The sequence below is a fragment of the Sphaerodactylus townsendi genome, linkage group LG12, assembly GCF_021028975.2.
Source record: "Sphaerodactylus townsendi isolate TG3544 linkage group LG12, MPM_Stown_v2.3, whole genome shotgun sequence".
Lineage (NCBI taxonomy): Eukaryota > Metazoa > Chordata > Lepidosauria > Squamata > Sphaerodactylidae > Sphaerodactylus > Sphaerodactylus townsendi.
Genome location: NC_059436.1, coordinates 25,854,340 through 25,880,149, shown reverse-complemented (window position 1 = coordinate 25,880,149; position 25,810 = coordinate 25,854,340). Strand labels below are relative to the sequence as shown.

At 53.5% G+C, this 25,810-nt stretch overlaps 1 protein-coding gene across 3 annotated transcripts; it reads right to left on the bottom strand.

Annotated features, from left to right (window-relative positions):
• Window positions 1–4,625: 4,625 nt before the first annotated feature.
• Window positions 4,626–23,045, bottom strand: TMPRSS13 (transmembrane serine protease 13). Of its 3 annotated transcripts, none has more exons than XM_048513042.1 (13): window positions 22,866–23,045; window positions 16,608–16,770; window positions 16,099–16,212; window positions 14,347–14,469; window positions 14,062–14,191; window positions 12,940–13,032; window positions 10,782–10,825; window positions 10,248–10,407; window positions 9,035–9,205; window positions 8,818–8,927; window positions 8,539–8,681; window positions 7,892–8,044; window positions 4,626–5,501 (listed from the first exon to the last, which is right to left on the bottom strand). In XM_048513042.1, the coding sequence occupies exons 3-13, from the start codon at window positions 16,172–16,174 to the stop codon at window positions 5,487–5,489; spliced, it is 1,218 nt and encodes a 405-aa protein (XP_048368999.1). In that variant the 5' UTR covers window positions 16,175–16,212; window positions 16,608–16,770; window positions 22,866–23,045; the 3' UTR covers window positions 4,626–5,486. The 3 variants fall into 3 exon arrangements, with proteins under 3 accessions (XP_048368999.1, XP_048368998.1, XP_048368997.1); XM_048513041.1 differs by lacking the exon at window positions 22,866–23,045 and adding an exon at window positions 22,646–22,790; XM_048513040.1 differs by lacking the exon at window positions 22,866–23,045 and adding an exon at window positions 16,885–17,021 and having other exon boundaries at window positions 7,892–8,014.
• Window positions 23,046–25,810: the final 2,765 nt, after the last annotated feature.

Genomic DNA, 25,810 nt, shown 5'->3' with positions numbered 1-25,810 from the left:
CCCTGCTGTGGTTGTCATTGCCGGGCTTCTTCTGAGGGCCAAGGAGCCAAATGGAGCCCTGCCTGGGTGAGAGGGTCTTTGGGAAGGGTCTTGTGAACGGTCTTTCAATGCCAGAGGGGCCCCCCTCATCTGTCTGCCAAGCCAGGAATTCTCATGGGATCCTTTATTGGTCCTGGGGCCTGGAAGGGCTTTGAGCCTACATCCCATCAGGCAACGGTCTGTCAATGACAAGGAAGCTGGTTCTGGTGCCCCCGCCCCCAGTTGCCTGGCCGAGGTTCACCTCCTCCACGCTCAGACTGGTTGACTCACAAGCTAAACAGAAACTTAGCCAGTGGCTGGACAGTGCTTGAGATTTCCCTTTGGCTGTTAAAGTGGACACAAAGCCCTGAGGCACGTCTTCAGGTTTTTTGGACCATCTAAGCTCTTCACCGGCATGAGCACCCATGGGTCCTCTCCTTGTCTCCTACAGACCTCAAGGCCTCTCCTCTGGGCTCAGGAACGAGCCTAGCCCTCCTTCCAGCCCTGGGTGCTGACCCCAAATGGGAGTGGGCCACCTTCACGATGTGACATCCCTGTGGAAGAACAGCTCACTGGGCCCTGGATTCATGCTGAGCAGGACTTCCTTGTGGCAGGGGGCTGGTGTAGGAGGTTCTGGAGAGTCTGTGGAGGAAGTCCCTGCTCCCGTCCTCCTTGTGAGCAGAGAGACATTTCCCAATTGCACGGTTCTAAGGCTTGGAGTCGTCAGTGAAACCCACAGTGAGTCAGGTCAGTTAAGTGGAACTTCCATGTTCAGAGGAAATCTGCCTCCAAGAAATTGATTCAAAAAACCAACCTCCTGCCCTTCTGGTGAACTCCCAGCTCTGCCTGGCCGGCCCCTGGACGCTCTCCCTTGAGTCAGAAAGAGGGGAACGCCCTGCAAGGCCGGTTCCATGGCAGGAGCTACAGCTGCGAGGCTTTGGAAGTTGCTCCTGGAACCAGTGGTGGGATTCAAATAATTTAACAACCGGTTCCGGTGGTGGAATTCTAATAATTTAACAACTGGTTGTTTACAAGCACCATTATAACAACCGGTTCTGCCGAAGTGGTGCGAACCTGCTGAATCCCACCACTGCCTGGAACGCCTGGACACAAAAGTATCTGCAGCCTCTATCGGCACTGGCAGATGCCCTCCTGCAGGCAGTGAATGCTGCATGCTTTTGGCTCTGGGCTGCTGGCAAGGGCATAATCATGGGGGGGGGGGGAGCATCATAACCCTGCCAGGATTTCCCAGTGGGGGCCACGCCCCACACAGGCTGCCCAGAAGCAGCATGCAGTAGCCCAGGCCCTTCACAAGGGTCCTCAGTCCTGTGTGTAGCAATTTCGTTGGAGTTTGTTGTTGTAAAGTGGGGGAGGGGACCTGATGTGGATCTTACTATCTGAGAAGAAACTAGCTAACTAGAATGCGTATTATGGGGCACCTTGTCAAAGTCCTTACTAAAATCAAGGCGTGCTATGTCCACAGCATTCCCATCATCTGCCAAGCTTGTCACTCTATCAAAAAAAGAGATAAGATTAGTCTTGCATGACTTGTTTTTGGGAAACCCATGTTGATTTTCAGTGATCACAATATTCCCTTCCAAGTACTTACAGAATGTCTCCTTAATGATCTGCTGTAGAATCTTTCCTGGTATTGATGTCAGGCTGACTGGGCCGTCATTGTTTGGGTTCTCTTTTTTCCCCTTTTTGAAGATGGGGACAACATTAGCTCTCCTCCAGTCCACTGGGACCTCTCTTGTTCTCGAGGAGTTCTCAAAGATTATAGCAAGCGGTTCTGAGATTACTTCTGCTGATTCTTTTAATACCCTGCAGTTCATCAGGCCCTGGAGATTTGAATTTATTTGAAGTACTCAGGTATTCCTGTACTAGCTCTTTATTTATTCTGTACAGAATTTCCCCTTCTGTATCTTCTGATCCATCCCCCCACCCCCACCCCCACACACACACTGAGCACTGTTTTTCTTTTGGGAAAAAACAAGGCAAAGAACGTGTTGAGTAGTTCTGCCTTTTCTCTGTCCCCTGTTAGAATTTCACTCCACGTAGTGTCCCTATCATATTCTTTTTCTTCCTCTTGCTACAGACATAACCAAAAAAGCCCTTTTTATTGTATTGTCGAAGGCTTTCATGGCCGTATTCAACTGGTTCTGGTGGGTTTTCTGGGCTGTGTGGCCGTGGTCTGGTGGATTTTGTTCCTAACGTTTCGCCTGCATCTGTGGCTGGCATCTTCAGAGGTGTATCACAGAAAAAAAGTCTGTTTCTGTGACACTGTGTCTGTGACACTGTGACACAGAATCAGCCCTTTTTATTGTTCTTAACATCTCTAGTGAGTCTGAGCTCATTGTGAACCCATTTTTTCTCCTCATTGGAACTTTGAAATTGTGCCTTCAAGATCTCACTTTTAAGAAACTCCTGTCCATCTTGTACTCCTTTCTCTTTTAGCATTTTTGATGATCGGAGCGCACCCAGTAGATTCCCAAGTTTACTGAAATCAGCTTTCTTAAAGTTTAGAATGTGGGTCCGACTAGACTTGGCATCCCCTTTCCATTGTATAATGAACTCCAAGAGAACCTGGCCGCTCCCACCTAAGGACCCCACCACTTCCACCCCATTAATCAGGTCATCATTATTGGTTAGGAGCAGATCTAAAATAGCCGATCCCCTTGTTGCCTCGTCCACCTTCTGGACCATGAAATTGTCTGCAAGACAAGTGAGGAAAATGTTGGACCTGGTGGTCTTGGCAGAGTTTGACTCCCATCAAATATCTGGATAATTGAAATCTCCCATTACTATTATTTATCTTCTTTGCGAAAGTTTGGTCACTGCTCCAGTCTGGCTTGGAGGTCTGTAATAGACCCCCACAATAAGATCACTGTTGTTTTTCTCCCCCTTAATTTTCATGCAGATGCTCTGGTTCCCAGGATTTAAGCCATGGACCTGCTCACAGGTGTAATAATTCATGACATAGTGCTACTCCTTCACCTTTCCTAGGTTGTACCCCTCAATTATTACATTCCAGTCATGAGATTCATGCCACCAGGTTTCAGTGATACCTATTATATCATATTTATTATGCCGTATTAAGAGTTCCTGTTTATTACCCATGCCTTGTGCCTTAGTGTAGACACATCTACGGCTGTGGTTCATGCCCTGTGGATGGGTGCTGATTGAAGGTTTTATGATCCCGCTCACTGCTGGGCCTTTGAACTAGTCGCTCAGTTCTCTCTATAACCTTCAGCCTCTTCTCTCTAGAACCAGGTGGGCTCCTTCCCACGTGGATATTGTCCCCCCCCCCTTTCACTCATTTTAAAGCCCTCCTTGGTGAGGCTTGTCAATCTTCCAGCAAAAATGCTCTTCCCTACAACCCATCCCTTGCCAGCAGTCACACAAAGGGTGTTGTGATGATAACTTCTTCCCCAGCTGTCCCCAAAACAGCCACTGCAAGACTGTCCTGTGTCATCCAGAAACTGCAAGATTGTGGCCCACAAGATCATAACTGACCATGTCAGATGCGGCTGCAAGATTGAGTAATTAAAAAAAATGTGTCAGCTACATGGCCCTTTGTTCGGAATCTGGCCAACAATTATTAGAAACGAAAGAGTAGATCACAACAATCAGATACTGGCTAAAAATGCACTGTTGGACCAACAGGGATAATCTTATCGCATATATGCTAGAAGACCCAAAAATCACCAGATGGACCGAAATAATCCACAACAGAATAGACCTGAACGGCCCGGCAGCCCGTGGCGAATTCTCCAAGTGATCAAAGACTTCTGGAGCACGAAAGGCAGGATTTGTTCACCAGACGCTCTAAGCTGATCAGTACAGCACGGGATGATGAGAACAAAGAACCTGACTTCATTAACGATGCCATTTCCACAAAGAGCTTTCTCTTGAGCAAGGCCAAGTGCCTTTCCCTCAGCAGCGAGGACTGAGGCACCAGAAGCAATAGTTCACATTATTGTAAACGGGTCATTTCCCACAGAACCCCGTGCCTGCTCAGTCACTACAAGGAAGAAGAGTTCAGACAGATCACTTGTCCAAACTCTCCTGTCTGATAAGAAGACAACGGCTCTGGTGGTCAATTCTTTGGCCTCTGTTTTGATTGAAAGATTTCATCTGGAATACTTTGAAGCCAACAGATGATTAGTAAAAAGAGGATTAATTTCCCAACTAATACAACAGTCGGAACAGTTATTGCTTAATGCTACTACAATAACTTGATACTGACATTGTTTCAAGTGTAAGGAGTAACTTGTTTTAAATGCCATTTAAAGGTTTCAGTTTCTGTAAGACTGAGTAATAAAGATGTGTGTTGAGTGTACAGTCTGTGAATGGTGTCATTGTTCGAATGTCAGTCTAAGATGGGGGGGGACACGCACACCAGCGTTCAGATCCCCAGGTGGCTGCAAAGCACCCTTGGGCTAGTCACACCCTCAGCCATGCGCTGTGAGGAAAAGAGAGAGGAGGAGGAGGAGGCAGTTCAGATGCAAATGAAAGATTTACTCTGATGGACTCAGGGAAGGAGTTGGAAATCTTTCCTGTTCTCCCACAGAGTCCTTTTTCATTAACTGAGATTCAGACTGTTATAAGTGGAAAAATATATATAAATATATTTTAAAACCACACAACAAGGTCTCCTGCTGACAGTCATGTCTCCCCCCCCCCCCCCCCCTGCAGTTCTGTGGCGGCAACATTACTTGCTGTCCATTTTGGCTGAGAGATGCCCCTGGAGTTTGGCACTGAAATTTAAGCCACAGGACTCACCAGCTAGCAACTGCCTGGCAGTGCAGGCGTGCTCCGGCAAGATGCAGACACAGGAGAAGGCAGACAGGGAGGAGAGGAGGAGCCCAGGAAGCCACCTTTGACAGGCCAAAAGGGCAGCTCCTCTGAGGGCCAGGTGAACCAGACGGTGGGGAGAGGGTGCTGCAATTCTGCAGGCAGCAGCACTCAGTCGCAGTACCTTCCAAAGCATGTACCTGGCCCATGTCCAAGCGTGGATGTGAAGGGCCCAAGGCCCTGGGTGGCACGTGGCTGTGTCCCTCTGACCTTGGACATTCCTGGGAAATAGTGAGGGGGCTGTCAGAGAGCCCCCATTCAGTGCAACAGAGTTCTGGTCACTCCACCTGCAGCTTAGACCTGGGTCCTTGCCATGGGGGTGCTCTCCGTGTCCACTCCAGAAGCATTTCTGCTCACTCGTGCCAGTGCAGTCTGGTCCAAGGAGCTCAGGCGGGTCTTGGGGGAGGCCTGTTTGCTGCAAAGGACAAGGCGCTTCTCTCTCCCCATCAGAACATCCATCCTTTGGGCTCACCAGAGGCTACGGCCACAACAGGCCCTCCTCCGGCGTGGCGGCCCCCTCCTTTCTCCAGAGCAGGAAACAGCAGCCGGCCCACTTGCAGGAGAGTCCTTCTCCAGGAGCAGGGGTGGGCGGGTGGGCAGCCTCCCTCTCGTCAGTTGCTCTGGCTCTGGAATGGAAAGAAGAGTGAGCAGGTGGAGGGGTGGCAGCAGCAGCCTCCTTGGAGCTCCTCCTGGGCAGAAGGGGGCAAAGGCAAGTGCAGAGAAGCCACCTGGGCAGCAGCTCTTGGTGTCTTTGTGGCTGTGAAGTTGAAAAGGGTATTTCTCAGCTGTATGAGTCAGCCACAATCAGAAATATTTGGAACGTTGGTTGAAACACTGACTGGGGAAAGGAAGCCCCCCCCTCCCCTCCCCACCCTCTGCTATGGATTCCCCTCCCCCTCATTCCTTTTGCATGATTTATACCCTGCTTTTCTCTCCTGTTGGGACTTGATATTTTAGAATATTGGTCTCCCTCTCCTCCATTTTCCCACCACAGCAGTCCTGCGAGGTAGACCAGGCTTGAGGGTATGATGGGTCCAAGGTCACCCAGTAACCGTCCATGGTCAAAATGGGGGTCTGACCCCAGGCCGCTCTGGGTCCCAGTCCACTCCTCATCCACAGTGCCATGCTGGGTCTCAAGTGGCTGCCTGTGCCCCCCCCCCCCGACCCCTCCCCAGCAACCACACCAGGCAGCAAGGCTCCCCCCCCCTCTGCCAGGAGGCCTTGAGGGGCTTTGAAACTGAGCCAGAATTTGAGGTGGGGGCTCAAGCAACCCCAAGTGAAGCCCAATGCTGGCTGGGTGGGGGTTTTGTCATTTGTTTGGGAAAGGGGTTGACACTTGACTAGGTAAGTAGTCCGTGTTCTGGGGTGCAGCTTGCTTCAAATGGGGGGTGCTTAATAAGAAAGTCGGGGTTTTCTGCAACCTCTCATTGATCATTGTGGCTGCTCCCAATGCATGGATTTCACTGCCTGCCCCTCTTCAGAGCTGGAAGCAAAATGGCTGAGTAATTAGAGTCAAACTAGGATCTGGGAGAGCCCACTTTAAATCTCCACTCCACCCTGGCAGCTTGCAAGGTAACCTTGAACTGGCCATTCCCAGCTTCATGTACCTCACAGGGCTGTTGTGAGGATAAAATGGAGGAGAAGAGAACAATGTCAAAAGCCACTTGGGATTCCCCTTTGGGCAGAAAAGTGGGGTGCAAATAGCCCCAACAGACAGAAGTGGTAACTAGTGGCCACATATCACCTGTTCCACATCTCCCCCCAGGGAAAACGGTCGCCATCTGCAGCAATGAGCCCAGGAGGATATTCTTGGAAAGGAGATGGAATGATGCCATCGCAGCATCTACAGGAACTGTGTGCTTGGGTGGTATTTCCCACCGTTCAGGCTCTCTCGTCCCTCCCATGGGCAGGACCTCCTCTCTTGAGGGCGGGGGCACACTGGCTGGACCAAGAGGTTGTCACAGACCTTGACTGTTCATGGTACAGCTGGTCTGAGAATTTGCTTTCAGTTTTCAAATTTGCAACTGTCTCTGTTCCAGTACTTGAGAGGCAGCTGGTGAAGGCATCTGTGGCCTGACACCCAGACTAAACATTAGCAGGAGCAGAATGAGTCGAACACACATTTGACACACAGTTATTCTGGGGGGACGGGGGACGGAGGCATTTAGTGCTCAGAGGGATCTTCCCTCACGTCTTCGGAGGAAACAAATGGGATGGTTTTAACAAAAGTCATGAGAGGTTCACACAAACGGGCATATATCAGGTTGCCAAACACACCCAGACCCCAGAATCTCTCCCATCTGGGATGCAGTGAAACTGTTCTGTCTACCACAGACCAGTCTGTGGTCGAATAAAAATCTTAAAGCATTGAATAATCTCTGGACCAGCATACGAGGTTTTCACTTGTCACCTGGAATAAACAAACTTCTGATCTCTCTTCATAAGGCTGTTCACTGGTTAGAGATGGACTATAAATAAATAAATAAATAAGCAGGGCCCACACGGAACTTGTGAGGAGGGAGCACCCCGTTCCCCGTTCCCCTGTCTAACTTCTTTCCCAATACACTCTCTCTCTCTCTCTCTCTCTCTCTCTCTCTCTCTCTCTCTCTCTCTCTCTCTCACACACACACACACACACACACACACACACAGAATTTTACTTTGTTCAACATCCCCTTTCCCCACGCACTTTTTAAGTTTCAGAGTTTTCCCCCCAAGCAATCTTCCTTCTGAAGCATTGGTCCCAATCTGCAGATTTAAGTATCCGTAGATAGGTTCACACTTCACTATCAGAATACATGGTAGTTCTCTCCACACAACCCTGTGGTTTAGTGGTTAATATGTTGCTTTTGGAACAGGCAAATAGTTTCTGTGTGTCTGTACTGAAAGCAATGTTCCCTTCAAGGGTGGGATAACACTCCCATTGCAAGGGGGTCTGCACACCCCTTGCTTTTGTCCAGCATGGAAACGCTTGCGGGGTTCACAGAGTTCAAAAAGCCACAAGCAGCCGTCTCACCTCCATTTTGCTGTGAATCCAACTGAGCAGCTTCGTGATCCGAGTGTAGACGCCGGGCTTGTTCCTCTGGCCGCAGCCGGTCCCCCAACTGGTGACCCCCGCCACATACCAACGGCTGCTGTCCTGGCAGACCAGAGGACCCCCACTGTCACCCTAAGGCAGAGAGGCCAGATCCACAAGGTAGTGGGGAAGACTGAGCAACAGGACTCGGAGGCTGGAGGGGAGGACAGCCCCAGATCCTTCCTAGAGCCCCTGCCCACTGTGCTCATGAACAAAGCCCCCAAGGTGTTCCCCTGCTGCCCCCCACCCTTTCCAGGTCATAACACAGCTTTTCACCGTGGGCTCAGTCAAAGACTTGGAACTGCCGGGCATGAGCGGGAGCCAGGCTGCGTGCCCAAGAAAAGGCTCCCGGAGGCAGCTCAGCCAGGTGACCTCCTCTCCCCTTTTTCAAAGAAGTGGGCAGTGCTGGCCACTGATCATGTCTTCGCAACCTCCCAGTCCCTTTGGAGAGGAGAGCCTCTTAGGGCAGGCCCTCGTCAAACCCTCTGCGCCCCAAATCCCTGACATGAGGCACCTGCATCAGGCACCCCCACAGGATCTCCCAGCACCTGTGCTTGCTCCTGCCCCCTGCAGGAATCCCACCTTACCTGGCAGGAATCCCGGCCACCCTGCAAGTACCCAGCACACATCATCCGGGGGGTCAGGTAGCCTTCGTAGACATTCTGGCTGTTGCAGAGCCTGTAGTCAATGATCTTCACCTCTGCTTCCCGTAGCTTCGGGGAGGTGTTCTCTGGAACAAGCCAGCATTCTGGGTGGGTGGGTGGGTGGGTGGGAGGACTCCCATCCCCCACCAGGAGCCCCTGGCCTTTCCTGCAGGGGCTGTGCGTCTGGCCCAGCCAGGACCCCCGGCCCTCCCCCCGGCTCACCATCATTCTCGCTGGTCTTCCCAAACCCCGTGATGGAACACGTCCTCCCGGGAAGGAACTTCTGGCCAGACATGGGGAGGCAGGCAGGCAAGTGAGACCCTGGAGCTGAACAAGAGAGAGGAAATGAGCCTCCATGAAAGAGGGATGCTGAGCTTCCTTGTGAGCGAGGCTTTTGTGAGAGGGCTCCTAGTCCAGCCCTGGGAGGCATCCACCCTAGAGAGTCAGAGACACCGACAGCTTCATCAGGCTGATGTCATGAATTAAGTCGTGATCATCGCTGTAGTTGGAGTTGATGATGACGTGCGAGACTGGGATGGCCTCCGCTGAGTGGCTGAGGTCAGAGGCCCCGGCGTGCACCTGCCACTCGTCCAGGATCTTCTCGTTGTTCCTAAGAACCCCCAAAATGGAACAGAGGAAGCACCAAGAAGACGCAGGAGAGTCTGGACAGATGCCCCACGATTCTCCACTTGCAAGCTCCTTTTCCCTTCCTCTCCCCACAACAGACACCTTGTGAGGTAGGTGAGTCTGAGAAAGCTCTGAGAGAACTGAGACTGGCCCAAAGTCGCCCAGCAGGCTTCATGTGGAGGAACTGGGAATCAAACCCGGTTCTCCAGAGTAGAGTCCACCTGCTCTTCACACTACGCCACACTGCCTTTCAGAAATGGTCAGCAGCAACTGTCGTGGGGTAAGAGGGGCTCTGTTCTGCTTTGGCTCTGCTCCTTGGGGACACTTTCTGGGCAAAGCATGAGGGCAGGGGGCGGGGTGAGTGTGTAGAAATCGCCACCACCCTCAGCTCAGCCCAGTGTCCCAGCTGCTCAACTCAGAGGCCACCCGCCTTTTGCTCTAACGGCAACCACGAGAGAAAACCTCAGGAAAGGCCTGTGCTGCCGCCTGTTGATGCAAGTCTGATCCAGCCATACAATTTCTGCAGCACTGAGCCGGTCATGTTGACGCTTGTGCTTTGTTTACTGGATGAGCCATTCTGTGATTGTGTTAACTGACACTGTGTGACCTGCTGCCTTCAGCTTCAGCCAGAGAGGTTGAACATCACTGATGTAGCAAGAGAAATGCATCCTCCACAGATACTGTGCAGAGGGGGCTTCTGGGGCAAATGGGCAGGGAGGTGGTGGATGGTGGAAGTGAGAAGGGCAGCCGCAGGCCCAGCCTAGCAGACAAGCAAGAGGCCAGACCAGACAGGGCACCCAAGCAGCCTTCCAGAGATGGCGGGGCAGGCTCCTGGCGTACCAGAGAGGCAGTCCTACCTCAGGGCTGGTCACGTGGCCTCTGGGAGCCTCCCCCCCCCCCGTGCTTTTCTGAGTCTCCTCGGGGCCCCTGGAGGGAGGGGTGGACTTCTTCTCCCCCGGCCTTGCTAGACCTCCTCCAAACCAGACCCCCCCCCCCCCCCCCCCGCCAGCAGTGGTCCCGCTTACATGAAGAAGCAGTGGGCGGCTGTGAGGACCCACAGGGGGTCGATGATGGTGCCTCCGCAGATGTGGGTGGATCCATACCGGAGGCTCACTTGCCAAGGCCACTTGCTAGCCAGAGTTTCGGTGCCTCCGACGATGCGGCTGGACATCCTTTGCCCGCAGCCTGCAGGAGAGACGGTTCCAGCGAGGCGGGCAGGCAGGCAGGCAGGCAGAGGGCTTCCCAGGAGCTGCCTCTGGGGGAGAGAGGTCTGGACAAGGCCCCCTCTCTTCGCCAGCCTGCCTGCCCGCCTGCCTCCGACTGCCCAAAGGTCACAGCTCTGCAAAGCAAGGCCCTCCCTCTTACCTGTGCCAGTCAGGGCTCCACCCGCTCCGCTGGCTGGGGCTTTGTACCCTATCAGTGGGGTGGGGGGGATATGAAGGTGGGGGGCATTTTGGAGTCAGCCCAAACTCAATTCTTGCTGACTCAAGTCCTTGTTCCTTCACTTCATCAATGAAAACCTAACCGACTTTGTCACCCACCCCATGAAGTGTACTTACGAGTGCAACGGAGAGCCACGTATTTTCCAGTCGGGCACCGGGAGCTTTAGAAGAGACCAGAACAGAGAGTCAGGCGTAAGCGGAGGCAAGTCCTGCCCAAGTCCAGACCCCGTGGGGAAGGGGGAAGGGGGAAGGGGGAAGGGCAGGGATGCTCCCAGCTCCAAAGGCTCCAGCAAAGCTTGGCGGGTGGACAAGTCACTTGTGGCTCGGGGGACGTGGGAATGGGCCTCCGCTTCTAGACTTCAGGGCAGGAGCCGGTCAAAGGCCTGCAGCAGGGAGGGCGGGGCTGCCTTTTCTCCTCACTGTAAGTTTGGTGGAAATCCTGGGGTCAGGCCAGGACTATTCAATGGGATTCTTGTCCTAACAGGAATATGAATCCAGGTGAATTTTATTCAGACCTTTTTCTACAGAAAGATGTCACTAGCCAGGTGCTGCATTGGAGATGTGTTGCCAGACAGGTTGTGAGCTACAGGAAAGATGCTCCAAAGCCTCACAGGTGCCACCAGTGCCAACACGTGGCCACTGAGCCTAGCTGTGTGTCACAACAGACCTGAGATGCCCCCACACATGCCGGGCAAGACAAACCTGCCATTCACAGCATCACGTGGCCATGCCTAGAGCCAGTGGCCACCTCTGCCTGGGGAGAAGAGCTGCTGAGGTCAGTCAAACGAACAATGTCTTGCCTATTCTGGGGGGGGGGGGGCGGGGGTTGGGGGCAGGACATCTTATCTTCAAAGGGAAAGTCACCACAGTCATCATTTTGCAGACCTGGCAGGGCTATTTTGGGCTAATATGTGGCCAGGACAGTGCAGCTTTGGCCAGCCGGGCAACAGAAGGAAAAGGGGTCTTTCATTCTTTAGCGTGTTTATGTAATACAAACAGAGAGAGAGAGCAATTAAAGCGACAGCAACTAAGGCCCCAAAACTCAGCAATGGGGGGTGGGGGGTGGCAGCCCCACCCTCAGGCATTCCTCTTCTTCTGATGTCTGTAGCAGCTGCCACAAGCATTTCACTGTAAGGCCCCTTAAGCAGTGTGTGCTTCTGGGCTCTGGATTGGGACCTCAGTCTCCCCGATGGTCCTTTGGACACAGAGGAGCAAAGGCTGGCTCTCTGGTAGCTGGAAGTTCCACCAGCTGCAGTATTTATTTAGCTATTGTGGTCCTGCTTTTCTTCTCAACAGGGACCCAAAGTAGCTTCTGCTCAACACCAACAGCCCTGTGAGGTAGGTTCAGCTGAGAGAGTCAGTGACCGGCCCAAGATTTCCCAGCCAGAATGGGGGTCTCCCGGTTCCTAGTCTGATGGGCCAGACCCCGTCCGCCAGAACGGCTGTGGGGAGTGCTCCTGGGAAGTGTTGATGGCTGAGGAAGGCGGCATTCCAGTAATCACCGGCCTTCCTGTCCTCTTACATTTACCTAAACAGCGTTGGGGGGATTTTGATTCTTGCCAGAGTTGTGTCTGTGGCAGGGTGTCGGCCAAGGACCACGGTGGCACAGTGGACTGAGAGGCCTGGGTTGGAATCCCCCCTGATCATGCTGCAAAGCTCTCTTGGTGAACTGTGGCCAGCAGCCACTAGGTCACAGTCTTGCCTACCTCGCAGGGTTCTCATGAGGAAGGTGAACCAGGTCTATGTTCTTAGTGCATTTTATGCTAACTTTTCTCCAAGGAACTTGATAAAGTGCATGGATTACCACTCTATTTTAGCCTTACAATGACCCTGTGAGGTAGGTTTGGAGAACAGAGAATGGTGGTCCTCCGCCACTCAGTACATTTCAAGGTAAGTGAGGATTTGAGTTCAGGTCTACCCAAATGAATGGTCCTGGCAATGGAGTCTAGCCCCATGCATCTGCTTTGGGGAGGTGCGCCAGGCCTGACAGCTGCCTAGGAACAAACGCCACCGCACCTCCCTGCCACAATTACATCTTGCTCCAGCTGCAGCGGGTGGGAGGGGGGCTCATCTCAGCAGCCCCTGCAATGAACAGATTGCAGCAGGGAGCATCATCATAGTTTCCCTCCTGGTTGGGGCACCCAACTGGCAGCATCTCAGTTCTCCTAGCACAAGTCAGTGATTCCGCAGGAAGGATCCCCACCCCTCAAGGCCCTCCTCCCTCATGCCCTGCTGCTCCCCCACCCTCAGCATCTTGCCGGCAGCGCCCTCTTACCTGTTGAGACTCTGCTGAATGGTTTTGTGCATCCCGGCAACCACGAGGCTTTTCCCAGAGAAGGACAGAGGAATGTACTCTGTGTGGGAGGATCTGGGGAAAGAGAACAGGGGCCAGCGTCACCTCTTCTGGGTCAAGGCAAAATTGTGGTACAATGAAGCGGAACCCCTTCCTTTGCTCTGTAGGTTGGCTGCAATACAAATGGAGGCTGGGAAAAGCAAGGCCATTGGCGACACCGGTCTCCTGGGATGGGCCTGCAGCTCAGGCTAACTCTGCTCCCAACAACAAATCTTATCACACCCACCCCAGACCACATGCCAAGGAGAGAGCTTCTCCTTCCCACACACGCTTTCCAGGCACAGGGGTGGGGGAAGGGTTGCTCCCTTCCCCTGTTGGAAGGAGTACAGCCTGAAGATGGGTCCTGCTATTTGCAAGCATTAAAGAAGCCCAAACCAGGGGCGCCCTGACCTGGATAGGATAGGCTAGCCTGATCTTGTCAGACGTTGGAAGCTGAGGTGGGCTGGCCCTGGTCAGTATTTGGATGAGAGACCACCTAGGAATATTAGGGTCTCTGCATAAAGGCAGGCAAACATCTCTTGCCTTGAAAACCCTGAGCCATAAGTCAGTTGCAAGTTGACAGCGAGGAGGAGGAGGAGGAGGAGGAGGAGGAGGAGGAGAAGAGGAGGAGGAGGAGGAGGAGGAGGAGGAGGAGTTTGGATTTAAATCCCCCCTTTCTCTCCTGCAGGAGACTCAAAGGGGCTTACAATCTCCTTGCCCTTTCCCCCTCACAACAAACACCCTGTGGGGTAGGTGGGGCTGAGAGAGCTCCGAGAAGCTGTGACTAGCCCAAGGTCACCCAGCTGGCGTGTGCGGGAGTGCCCAGGCTAATCTGAATTCCCCAGATGAGCCTCCACAGCTCAGGCGGCAGAGCTGGGAATCAAACCCGGTTCCTCCAGATTAGATACACGAGGTCTTAACCTCCTACGCCGCTGCTGCTCCAGGAGGAGGAGGAGGAGGAGGAGGAGGAGGAGGAGGAATGGTGAGGCTGAAGGACTGCCGCTCTCCTCCCCTCCTTCCGTCCCTCCGCGTGCTCATCCCTCCCACCTTGACCCTGGGAATTACGTTTGGAATCCCAGCTGTTGGCAGGTCTTAGTGGAGAAGGTCTCATTCCAGGCGCTGCTGCAGATGGGCAGCCACTGCTTCTCGGTGCTGGAGTAGACGTGCAGCAGTGACTGGTTCCAGCCAAAGCGGACTGCGGAGGGGAAGAAAAGGGGGCCCAGGTGAGACTTGTAGCATTTTCCAAGATTGGGCCCAAGGGGTCTGACCACCCCACCCCATCCCCAACACACACACACACACACTCTCGGCCCACTGTCGTTCTGCCAGAACAGGCCTCGCATACCCTACCGCAGTCCAGTTCGTCACTCCGCTGGGAACAGTCGTAAATCCCATCGCAGCGCACTGCACGGTCCCCGCAGCTCTCCTCCGGCTCCTTGTACACGATGCCTGTGCTGGACCTCCAGAACAAGACTGGGTTGGGAAGTAGAGGGGCTTTGTGAGATGCAGCAGACCCCGGAGGGGGAAGCCCTTGGACAGGTGGTGGGCAGGTGAGCCACCTCTTCCCCAGAGGGATGCCTGCACTCTCTTCCTGGGTGCAGGAAGGTACCTTGGGAAGCCCCAAAGCCCCTCCTGCCAGCAGCGTCACTAAACATTCCCCTGCCTGGTCCCCGGATGCGCCAGAACTTGGGGGCAAAAATGGCACCTCTTTCCGCTGCAGCCACTCCAGCCTCCCTCCTCCTCCTCCTCCTCCTCCTCCTCCTCCCAGCCCTGCTCAGCAGTCAGTCGGTGTGAAAGCAGGGCCGCTCAGGGACTCCCCAGGACAGAGCCTCCCTGGGACACCCCCTCCTGATATGCAGGGGGGCTTTACAGCAGGGATGCTTCAGGAGCCAGCAAAGCCCACTGACAAGTGGGATGGCCAAGTCCAGCAGCTCACCCAGCCAGCTTCTGCAGGCTGCGGGCAAAGCCCACCCTGCCCAGAGGAGCCCCCTCAGCCCCAGAAGGTCCCCGAACCAGGCCAGGCGTCTGGCTCAGTCAGGCTCAGTGAAGACCCAGGCCTGGAATACAGAGTGCCCTTTGGCTTTGCTCTGACTTGGCGTGGTCCTCTGGCCAAGACAGACACAGGAGGCCTCTGGAGAAGAAGACGGGTGGCCCAGATGGTGCGGGAGGGAGGCGGCAGCAGACAGTCCAGCACCCCTTGGTCAGGAACTCAGAAGGTGACTACGGAAGGCCCGTCCTCCAGGGGAAAGGGGCCCCCAAAGTCTTCCCTCAAGCAGCGGAATCAAGATATATGTCAATAACGCTTTGTTCAGTCTGGAAGCAGGCACCCAGGGCCTCTTCGGACACCAGCTACGTTCACTTCAGCAGGAGCTGTCCGGAGTCAGCCAGCGACCTGGTCTGACAAATCTTGGTCTCCAGTGAACATAAGAAGAGCCCTGCTGGACTGGCTTGGCGGGGGGGGTGGGGGGGTGGAGGCCCACCCAGTCCTGCACTCTCTCTCACACAGAAGGCAGTCAGGTATCCTGGAGCACCCAAAAATTGGGAGTAGAAGCTGAGGTCTTCCTCCGGTGCTCCCCCTCACGTGCGTATTCAGACGCCGACTGCTTTTGGACAGGGAGGTCCATGCCTTCTAGTCACCCTCTTGAGCCCCCATCAGTCGGGCCTTGAAGGCCGCCTGTGCTCCCGGCCAAGAACAAACTGGGCTTTCCTTTTGGTTTCCATATTCTGTTAAGTTCCCCCCAATCAAAAGTCCCCAATTACTTATGTGTGTCTGCCTGGAATAAAACTGTAGTGCATGTTGTTATTTTGGCTTTGGGGGACTTTTTGAGTTGCCCAGGTGAGGGGGGGAGGTGGAGGGAGGGGGGGCTCTGTGCCTTGCCCCACACTGGGGGTGGGGGTGGCACACGAAGGAGGCTTCGTGGCTGACCTGAGCAGGGGGTGTCTGACTGGAGAATGTGCATGAAGCCCCAGCTGCACAGTAAGGAGACCTGCGGGGGAGGGGGGAACAGAGTCTGTAGCTGGGGGCTCTGCCCCTCCCCGCAGCTGCCTTGCTTGTGTGGGTGGTCCACCCCACACAAGAAAGAAACGGGGAGTGAAACTTACACAAGAGGATGAGGCCAATCAGCAGGACGATGAGGACCACGAGGCACAGGATGAGGGCCGCTTTCTTCTGGCCCATGCCCCAAGACGCCTTGAAGGTGGTGGCCGAGGATGCTGCTGCAGGGGGGGAGGGGGTGAAGCAGAAGAGGGAGGGTCACTTGTGAGGAGCACAGGGGAAGGGATGCTCGGCATCGAGGGAGCTGCTGCTTGAGGGAGGACTCTGGACACTGAGATAAAAGCACAAGCAGGCTGCCGCCGCCGCCACCCCCCCCCCCTGTCGAGCCCTCTGGACAGAGTTTCAGTCTCGCAGCTCAGCACAGAGTTCTGGGAGCAGGAAGGGCTGGAACGATTCCTGCTGAACCTCACAGTCCCCTGGGATCATGGAGGGGTGCTTCTTGGTTGCTCCAGCCGCTGGCTGAGCTGCCCCATTCTACGCCCACCCCCTTACCTCCCCCCCGCCTCCATGCCATCCACAGCAATGCCCCACCACACCCACCCCAACCAAGCCTTACTTGAGATTCCACGAGCCACAGCAGGCAGAGGGTCCCGGCCAGAATCCAGAGCGCAGGGTCTGAAGGCGACTCCTTGGACAGCCTCTAAGGAGTGTCTTGGTGGGAAGGCTGGGGGGACTGGGGGGCAGGGGTGGGAGTCACAATTTTGGGTGGGTAGGCTTTCCTGTGGGTAAAGAAGGCCAATACTCAAGAAGGCTGGTTCTGTCTCTGAAAAAATGACTAGCCAGCCTAATAGGCCTAAACAAACCCCTTGAAACACCAGAATACAAACACACACACAGTTCTTGGCCATGGAAGCATCCAAGCAGAGGTGCGGGTGAGTATGGCACATCTGGGTCTGTCTGGTCCTTCCCTTGGGGAAGTGTCACTGAACAGCTTCCAAGCAGCTTCCTTAAGTGAGGCCACCAGGTCCTCAGTCCACACGTGGCCCCATTGCTAGCTGCCTGCCTGACAAAATGAGTGGCACTGGAAGGGCACCCCCGTGGCCCCACACTTTCATCCAAGGCCTGCCTTCGTTTAGAAATGCCAAGGGAGGCATCAGCCAGGAAGACAGCTCCAGTTCCAGTGGACAGACGTTGGGAGCTTTTCTTCGGGGCCTGGAGGGAGGGCAATGCGTGGCAAATATGCCCTGGCAGCAAGCTGGCCTCGGTGCCCCTTCTGGTGTGGCCAGTAGTTCCCATCTGAGCCACCAGGAGGCAGGGCCTGACCCAGAGAACTCCGCCTTGCCCAGTGCAGGAACTCCTTGACCCGGAATGCCCTGATGAGATGTTGACACCAGGTGGCCATTCTTTCCTGTTGATTCACGAGCAGCCTCCTCTGCCGGATGCAAGCACCGAAGCAGAGCTCCCCTGGGTGCCTTGGGAAACTGCTTCACATTCTTTGCTAAGGTGTGGCCACTAGAGGGGGAGGAAGGGAAGAAAGCAATCAAAGGGCCGGGATGACGTGTGACGTGGGAGGCTGCCCAGCAACTTTATTCTCTCATCATAGCACTACGCTGGATCAGAGCAATGGTGCTGGGAAGTATTTGGAATCCTGGGTAGCATCTCATTGGCCCCAAAAGAGGTCTCGTGGCCCTGGGAAAGATTCAAAGGTGCAAGCAAAAACCAGAGGCTGCTGCTGGGCCCTCTTTCGGGTGAGGAAAAAAGCTAAAGAGTTGGGAGCCTTTAGAGAGGATTCAGGGCAAGAGGCACACATGTGATGGAGGCTGATAAAATAATGTGTCAGGTGCCAAGGGTGGGGGGGAAACCTTTTTTCCTCCCTCCCTGAAATGTTAGAATTCTCCAGTCACCAATGAAGCTGGTGGACAAAAAATCCAGGACAGACAACAGAAAGTCCTTCTTCACACAAATCATCACCAGCTTGTGGGACTCCTAATCACAGCTGGCGGGCTGGCTCTTTCAAAGGTTATTGCAGAGGGAAGCCACGTGGGTCTGCAGGAGAGCAGCTAGGTGCATGTCCTGGAGCCCTGGCTCTCGAAGGCCCACACCCCCAAAACCCTGCTGGCCTCTCAGGTGCTCCTAGACTCAAATCTAGATGACCTTTCAAAGGAGGTATGATAAGTCTATGGCGAATGGATCTTGGGAGAGTTCACGGCTGTTAGCTCTGATGGCCAAATGAGACCCTGCTGTGCTCATCATTGGAATGCTATTTGGCGCTGGGGGCAGCCATGAGTCAGCAACAAGGGAGATGGATTTTGGTCGTGGCCAGAAGCCCACAGTTGGCTGCTGGGGGAATCAGAATGCAGGCCGACCAGGTGGACCTTGGCTGACCCCATGAAGCTGCCATTCTCTGGACGAGTGCCTTGGTCAGTAGAGGTCAGCATCATCTACTTGGACGTGCCGCAGCTCTCCAGGGTTTTGAGCCAAAGCCATTGACTTCATCCGCTACCCCGTCATGTTAACTGGAGATGCCTGCAGAGATCGAACACGTGACCTTCTGCATGCCAAGCAGATGCTCACCACTCACCCCCAAATGCTGGATGGAGACCAACAAAAGCCTAATTACAAACAGACGTTGATGGCCTCTGACCTGGCAGAGATGGAGACAGAAAGAGGTCTTGGAAATGTCAGCAGCAGCAGCAGCAAAAAAGAGACAGACTCCACTCTGATGATTTTTAGGGAAAGGACTGACAATAAAATGACTCATCTTATAAAGTTATGGCAGGACCCCACCTGGAATCCTGTGTGTCACTCTGGTGGTTTAACTCAAAAAGGACGTTGCCTGGGGAAAGTGCCGAAGAGGGCAACCACGGTGACCAAGGGGCTGAAGCGCCCATCTCATGAAGGGATGCTGGAGAGTCTGCGACTTTACTTTTCAGTTTAGAAAAGAGATCAGTAAGGCGGAATGTGATAAAGATTTATAAAGCTATGCGTGGCACAGAGAAAGTGGGTAGAGAGAACATTCCTCCCTCTCCTGGAACCCAAGGACATCCTAAAAGTTGAGGGACAATTGATGCAGGACAGACAAAAGGAAATGCCTCCTTGCTCAATGAGTAATTAAACTTGAGGAATTCGTGGCCAGTGATGGTCATCAGCATAGACTGCTTTAAAAGGGGGTCAGGCAGATTCAAGGGAGATGGTTCAGGCAGTGTGATGTAGCTGCAAAAGAGGCCAAGGCAGTTTTAAACTACACAAGCAGTTTCATCGTAATAGCAGAGTAGTGTAGTATACTACATGTGAGAAGAAATAGTTCCATCCCAGACTAGTAGGATCTCATCTGCAGAACACTGACCAGTTCTAGCTGTGACCCTGTAAGAAGGATGTAGAATAATAAACCATAAAGCTGTTCAGAGACCTGCAAAAATGGGAGAGATGGAAGGAATGGGATCTTTTGAGACTGGAGAAGAGAACATGGAGGCTGAGGGAGGAAGGGGCAGCTCCAGTCCCTGAAGGGCTGTCCCAGGGAGGAGGGCAAACCCGGCTTGTTCTGCACGACTTCAGAGGGCGCCACGGCCAGACCACTGGGTTGAACTGGCTGAAGGGGAGATATGGGGTGAGAATGGTCAGAGCTGGTTCACAGGAGAGCCAGTTCCATGAGAGTAAGGACTCTTCTTTGCTGGAGGGTGCTGGACAGCGATCTTGCTCTAACTTTGGATGAACTGCATGAAACAGGAAGTTGGACGAAGAGTCCCCTACAGCTCTAGGACTCTGTCATTCTGTGGTCTTCCAGTGCCTAGTGGAAGGTCCTTTCCTTCGGGTAGCTTTGCTGATCAAAATATTTGCCCACCAGCTGCTGTTTGCCACACTGAAGAAGCAACTTGGACTCACGAACGCTCATGCTGGGGGAGATGTCCTGTCTTTACAGCACCACCAAACTTCTGTTTATTTTGCCACACTGACGAAATACCCAAGCAGGCAGATGGCAGCTTGTAGAAGGCACAGACTGTTGCATGGGAAAGGAGCTACCCCCTACTCAGCAGCAGCAGCACAGCTTGACCTTCATTTGTAGCCCCCACCCCCACCCCAACATCCCATCCACTTTCAAGGAAAACGAGATTGCCCAGAGATCTGACGCCTATCCTCCTTTCCAAAGGTCTCACTTCAGCCATTCTGGTGCCAACTGCTAAAGAGGAGCCATCCCTCAGGAAAATGACCCCACCCCCACCCCCGTTATGTGCATCTTTTAGAACACAAGAGATGGGGTGCAGAAAAGGGTGGATTCCTCTCCTGGCTGGCCAGCTCTTCCTCAAAGGCATGATCCACATCAGAGAAAAATCCCACCACACAAAAAGACACTGTCATGGGCAGAATAAGTTCAAATCAAACAGACCTTCCAGTAAGGAATAGAATACAAAGCATGTTGCAGGGAAATTTTGGCTCAAAAGAGGTTTAAGAAACATTGTGGGAACCACCTGGGAAAAACCAACATAGGAAGGGACCTGCCAGCAAGGTGTGATGGAGCTCGAAAAGACTCCGGTCCACAAACACCCAGGCCTGTGGGCCCAGCCGGCCCCTCCACACCTGTGGCAGAGGACTTGGCTTGGCCTCTTCCAGCCTTGCTGCCCCCAGGGCTTAGGGGCCATTTACGCAGAGGTGATTTACCCCACAAAAACGGCTTGCCTATAAAATCCCTGCTTGCAGTGGTGCCCCAGGGTCAGACAGGACTGAAGGGGAAACTTTGCCTTTTTTTATATCTGACTGCCTCATAGTTCAAGGGGGGTTACAAAAACAGCTAAAAGATGATTAAAACCGAATTGAAATAAGACTGCAAAGGTCTCCCCACCTCTCTTGAAAGACATGGACTCCCCACCCCCCATTTCCTATATGAAATGAAATAACTGAAATGAAACTCAAGCAGAACACCCCAGCCACCAAGTGGTGTCAGCAAGGGCATGCACCGGTGCACACGGGTGCACAAACACACTTGCGCCTGGACGCAGCTGCTTCCCACCTCTGTGTGTGCGTGGGCACCTATGGTCAGAGCAGCAGAGAGAGGAGTACTCTGAAGCTGGCCCCCTTCAGCCTCATTGGCAGGGGGGGTTGTGGAGGGACTCCCCCGCCCCGAGGCCACCTTGGAAGCAGGTTTCACTTGCACCATCTCCACGCTGCGGTCGGACACAACAAGCCTGCCGGGGCCCTGCTGCTGCGCTTTGCTTTTTTTGTTGCTGTTTTGAACCACAACCATGTCGGCAGCACCAGCCCACTCCAGACTGTTCAGGAATGGACCCAGGAGTCCTCGTGTGTGGAGGCAGAGAGAGCCACCACAGGCCTGTTTGTGACTGAAGGAAATGGTGATCAAGAGTGGAGCACCTAGGCCAGCAATCTCCCAAGGAGGTCAGAATTGCCAGCCCCCCACCCCCTGAAACAGGAGAACCCATGGGGAAGGTCAATTGGTGGGGAAGGTCATTTGAGGTGAAGTCCAGGGAGGAGCTTCTGCTGGTTAAGGAAGTGGCCGCACCTACTGACCTTCCACAGGAAGGGGGCCCAAGGCTGGCATCATAGAGTCCCTTGGCCGGAATCATCCTGGCTCAGCCACCACCAGGCTCCTGGGAGTCCATCCTCAGATCCAGACCTCCCTCCAAGTGAGTGCGGGAGGAAGACAGAACTACACAAAGGACTCAACATTGTACACTCAACATTGAATTTCCGACACCAGCACTTCAGGGGTGGATGCACAAACATTATATTGCTCTCAACCCGGGTTTTTTAAAAATCACAAAACTAGCAATCTTTCCCCACCAACCCACTGAGGACAATTCCTACCTGCTGAGCAAATGCCAGCAGGCAGGAAACTATTTATTTCACCTGCCCAAACCTCTTACTTCTGTTCCTGCTGCTTGTGCCCACCATTTGGTGTGCTGCTGCAGGAAATTCTCCACGGAGATTCCCCACGGAGGTTTCCTCTGCTTGCAGTTCATCTGTTTGCTATTTTGCAATAAATGAATAAAGATGAATAAAGTTACCCAAGCGATCCCGTACACATGTCACTTTTCCTTTTTGTTTTGTTTTGTTTTGGGAGGGCTGTCTGCAAAGCTACAGCAACGGGACTAGAGAAGCTGCAGTACGCACATATTTGTGTTGCCCTAGCTTCGCAGACAGCCCCCTCAAAAAAAAGGAAAAAACACGCGCATCAGATCACTAGACTAAACAAACTTTATTCCTCTACTTTTTTACAGCAAAATAGCAAATAAATGAGCTTCAAGCCAAGGAAACCTCCGTGGGGAATCTCCATGGAGTCTTCTATGGCGCACAAAATGGTGGGTGCCACGGAGAAACTGAAAAGAGCTCCATGAAGCAAGCAGGGGGGGAAAGATCCGTTTTGGCTGGCAATGCTGGTGTTCCCCCATACTGCGGGAACACAAAATCCCAAAATGGACCTTATAGAGGCTGCATTTATGTTGTGTGGAATCCGCCAGACAAAGAGCAGAGGCTTGCCAGTTGCAGGACCCATGGGAGAGCCCCGACCCCCTGCACGCACACACACGGGCCCAGGAACACCCATTTCAACTACTAACAAGGGCAAAGAGAATTCCCTACCCAAATGTCCCTGTCCCCCTCCCACTCTGAATGTCTGGGCAGAACTTCTTGCCAGGAACTTACCGGCCGCAGCCCCTCTTCCATGGCTTCTTCTCAGGCCCAGCACTGGAGGGGTCACTGCAGCCCCCCGGAAGTCATGGTGAGCGGCAGAGAGCTTCCTCCATGCCAGGGGCTGCCGGCCTGACTTCCTGGCAGCCGAGGACAGTCTGTTGTGCCAGGCAATTAAGCCCGCTCCCTTATGTGAGGCAAAGGCAGGTGCAATCACAACAGAAACTGGACTGACCAGAAACTCCAGTCTGCTTCGAGCTTCTCTCTATAGGACACTGGGAGCAAGATGGTGGATGTTGTCCTTCAAGTGTCCTGAGCCTTGGGGGAAATGGCCTCTCTGCCACTCAGCTCCTCTCTGGCCTGTGCAGACAAGTACAGCTCTTGCTCCCCGATGAGCCAGGAGCCAGCTCTGCTGCCTCTCTTCAAGGCAGCCGGGCGCTCTCTGGGCACCCCGCCCAGGAAAGGTCATCATCAGGTGCACAGGACTGGGAGGTGCCTTGACTCAGGGGAGGCAACAGGTAACAGTAGCCCTGCCTGCCTGCCTGCCTGCCTGCCTGCCTGGAGAACTGCCCAGACACTGGGACCCTGGAAGAGGCTCTCTCTCTCTCTCTCTCTCTCCCCCCCCCCCCTCTGGGGCATCTGAGAAGGGGGCTTCATCTCTTGAACGCTCCTGCCTTGGAAGTCTCTGAGGGGCTCCTGAACTCAAGTCCAGCTGTTCTACGGCAGACCAACATGGCTGAAACAGTCTCTGGGAGGCCATCCCTATCCTCGGCCACCATCACAGATGGTTTTGCCCCTCTGCCCTCCCCATGGGTGCCTTTCACAGCCCTGTGTCAGGCTGGGCTGCTCTGATTCCTCACACATGGGGAGCCTCACTCAGGGCTGTCCTACTGCAGGGCCCCCCTGTCTGGCCAGAGGGGCTGCTGCCGCCGCCTTTCAGGCTGTTTGCCCGGGGTCAGTCCCAAACTGGATGTGAGCCCATCGGCTTCACAAAGAGGGAGAAGGCTGCTGCGACTCCTTGGGCAGCAACAGCAGGCCCGTCACAGGAGCCAAGCCTGCTCAGGGGAACGGGGTGTGTGCGCAGTCCTCCGCTTGACTAAGCCCATGGCCCATGCTCCTTCTGCCACACATTCTCATGCCAGGGACTCTTCCAAGTCTCCCCACTTTCCATGCGGCAGCAGTGGCATAACTAGGCAAACTGGAGCCCTGGGCAAAACCTGAGTTTGATGCCCCCCCCCCAGGTGCGTGCCCAATGCAACGCGCACCCCCCCTTGTAGCTACGCCCAGTGGTGTATCTAGGCAAACTGGAGTTTGGTGCCCCCCATGGGCAGCCACCCTCCCCCACTGTGAGCAAGCAATGATTTTTTACACCAGGTTGTTTCAAAGTCACCATCACATTATAGAACATGCCCCAACTCACAAATCTGAACACAGCAATAAGCCATGCCACACAGCAGAAATAATTTTTTGAAAACATTTTCAAAATGCTTTCAAAATGTTTTATTACTGCTATGAAAACATTTTATGGTGTTGTATCAATTTTTTTTAATTGGGGGAAACAACATCACTTTCAATGTTTCAAAGGAGAATCTGGGCTCCCCTAGTTTAAACAAGTGATGCAGAGATCCACCCCCAAACAGCATCATTTTTCAATGGTGTTTAAACTAGGGAGCCCAGATTCTCCTTTTAAATCACACCTTAAAGGGAGAATCTGGGATTCCCAGTTTAAGCAACGCATTGGAAGTGATGCTGTTTTTGGGTTGATTCTCCCCCACCCTGAAACAGCATCACTTGCAATGAACAACTAGGGAGACCTCAGGTTCTCCCTTTAAAGCCATGTCAAAGGCGGGGGGGATTTAAAAGGAAAATCTGGAGAAATTTGGGAGGTGCCTGCTGGCAGGGGTGCAATTGTTAAGCTAGCAGCACCAAACTTTCAGGGTATCTTTAGGAGACGCCCCTAATGATACTGCCCAGGTTTGGTGAAGTTTGGTTCAGGGGGTCCAAAGTTATGGACCCTCAAAGGTGTAGCCCCCATCTTCTGTTAGCTCCCATTGGAAACAATGGATGATGGGGCACCCCCTTTGGGAGTCCATAGCTTTGGACCCCCTGGACCAAACTTCTATTAAACCTGGGTAGTATCAATAAAAGATTCTCCTGATGATACCTCCCAGGTTTGGTGAAGTTTGGTTCAGGGGGTCCAAAGTTATCAACCCTCAAAGGTGTAGCCTCATCTCCTATTAGCTCCCATTGGAAACAATGGGGGATGGGGTACCCCATTTGGGAGTCCATAACTTTGGACTCCCTGAACCAAACCTGGGTGATATTAGCATCAGGAGAGCCTCCCAAAACATCCCTGAAATTTTGGTGCTGCTAGCCTAAAAGCTGCGCCACTCTGCATGAGGCCAAAGGATGGAAAAACACTGAAAATACAAAAAATCCCGCAAACAAACCTGTGCCCCCCACAGGGCTGCGCCCAGGGCAACTGCCCACTTTGCCCAACGGGAGGAACGCCTCTGTGCGGCAGGAAGGTGTGATGGAACAGTACTGTAAAACTAGCAAAGTCACATATGACTGTGAAAAGCATCTTTGCCTTTTGATCTCCTGGAGGGAGGACAGGAAACTATGCAGAGGTGCTAGCATGAAACTTCAAAGGTTTTGGAAACCTCATGGCGAGCGGGAAAAGTTTTCTTGGAGAGTGAGGGAACAAAGCCTAGGTGACTCTATCATGGGCTAAGCTAAGAGAAGCACCTCTTGGCTAGAGGTCCCAAGAGATCCACAAGAAGCATACAGCTGGTCAATTTCTCTAAAAGCATTTATGTTTATTTCTTTGTTTTCTGTTTTTCAATAAAAATCGTTGAGACCTCAGCTGGTTGGAGTTATTGGAGAAAAGAACCCAGGTTTTAATGAAACAAGCATTGGCTCTCCCAGGCTTGCTTTCATGATAGAAGGACACTCGTGAGCTGCAGCCGGTGATGTGACGTGGGAAGAATGCCCCTGAGGTCTTTGGAGGGATGGTTTGTCTTCCTTGGCTTTCAGACCCCCCAGGGCCAGAGGTTGTTGTGTCCTTGTGTTGAACCCCCTGAGCCACCTGCCTCTGAGTCAGACCCTTGGTGGCCTATCAAGGCTGGCCTTGCCTACTCTTCAGCTAACCGGAGGCGCTGCCAGGGGCTGAGCCTGGGG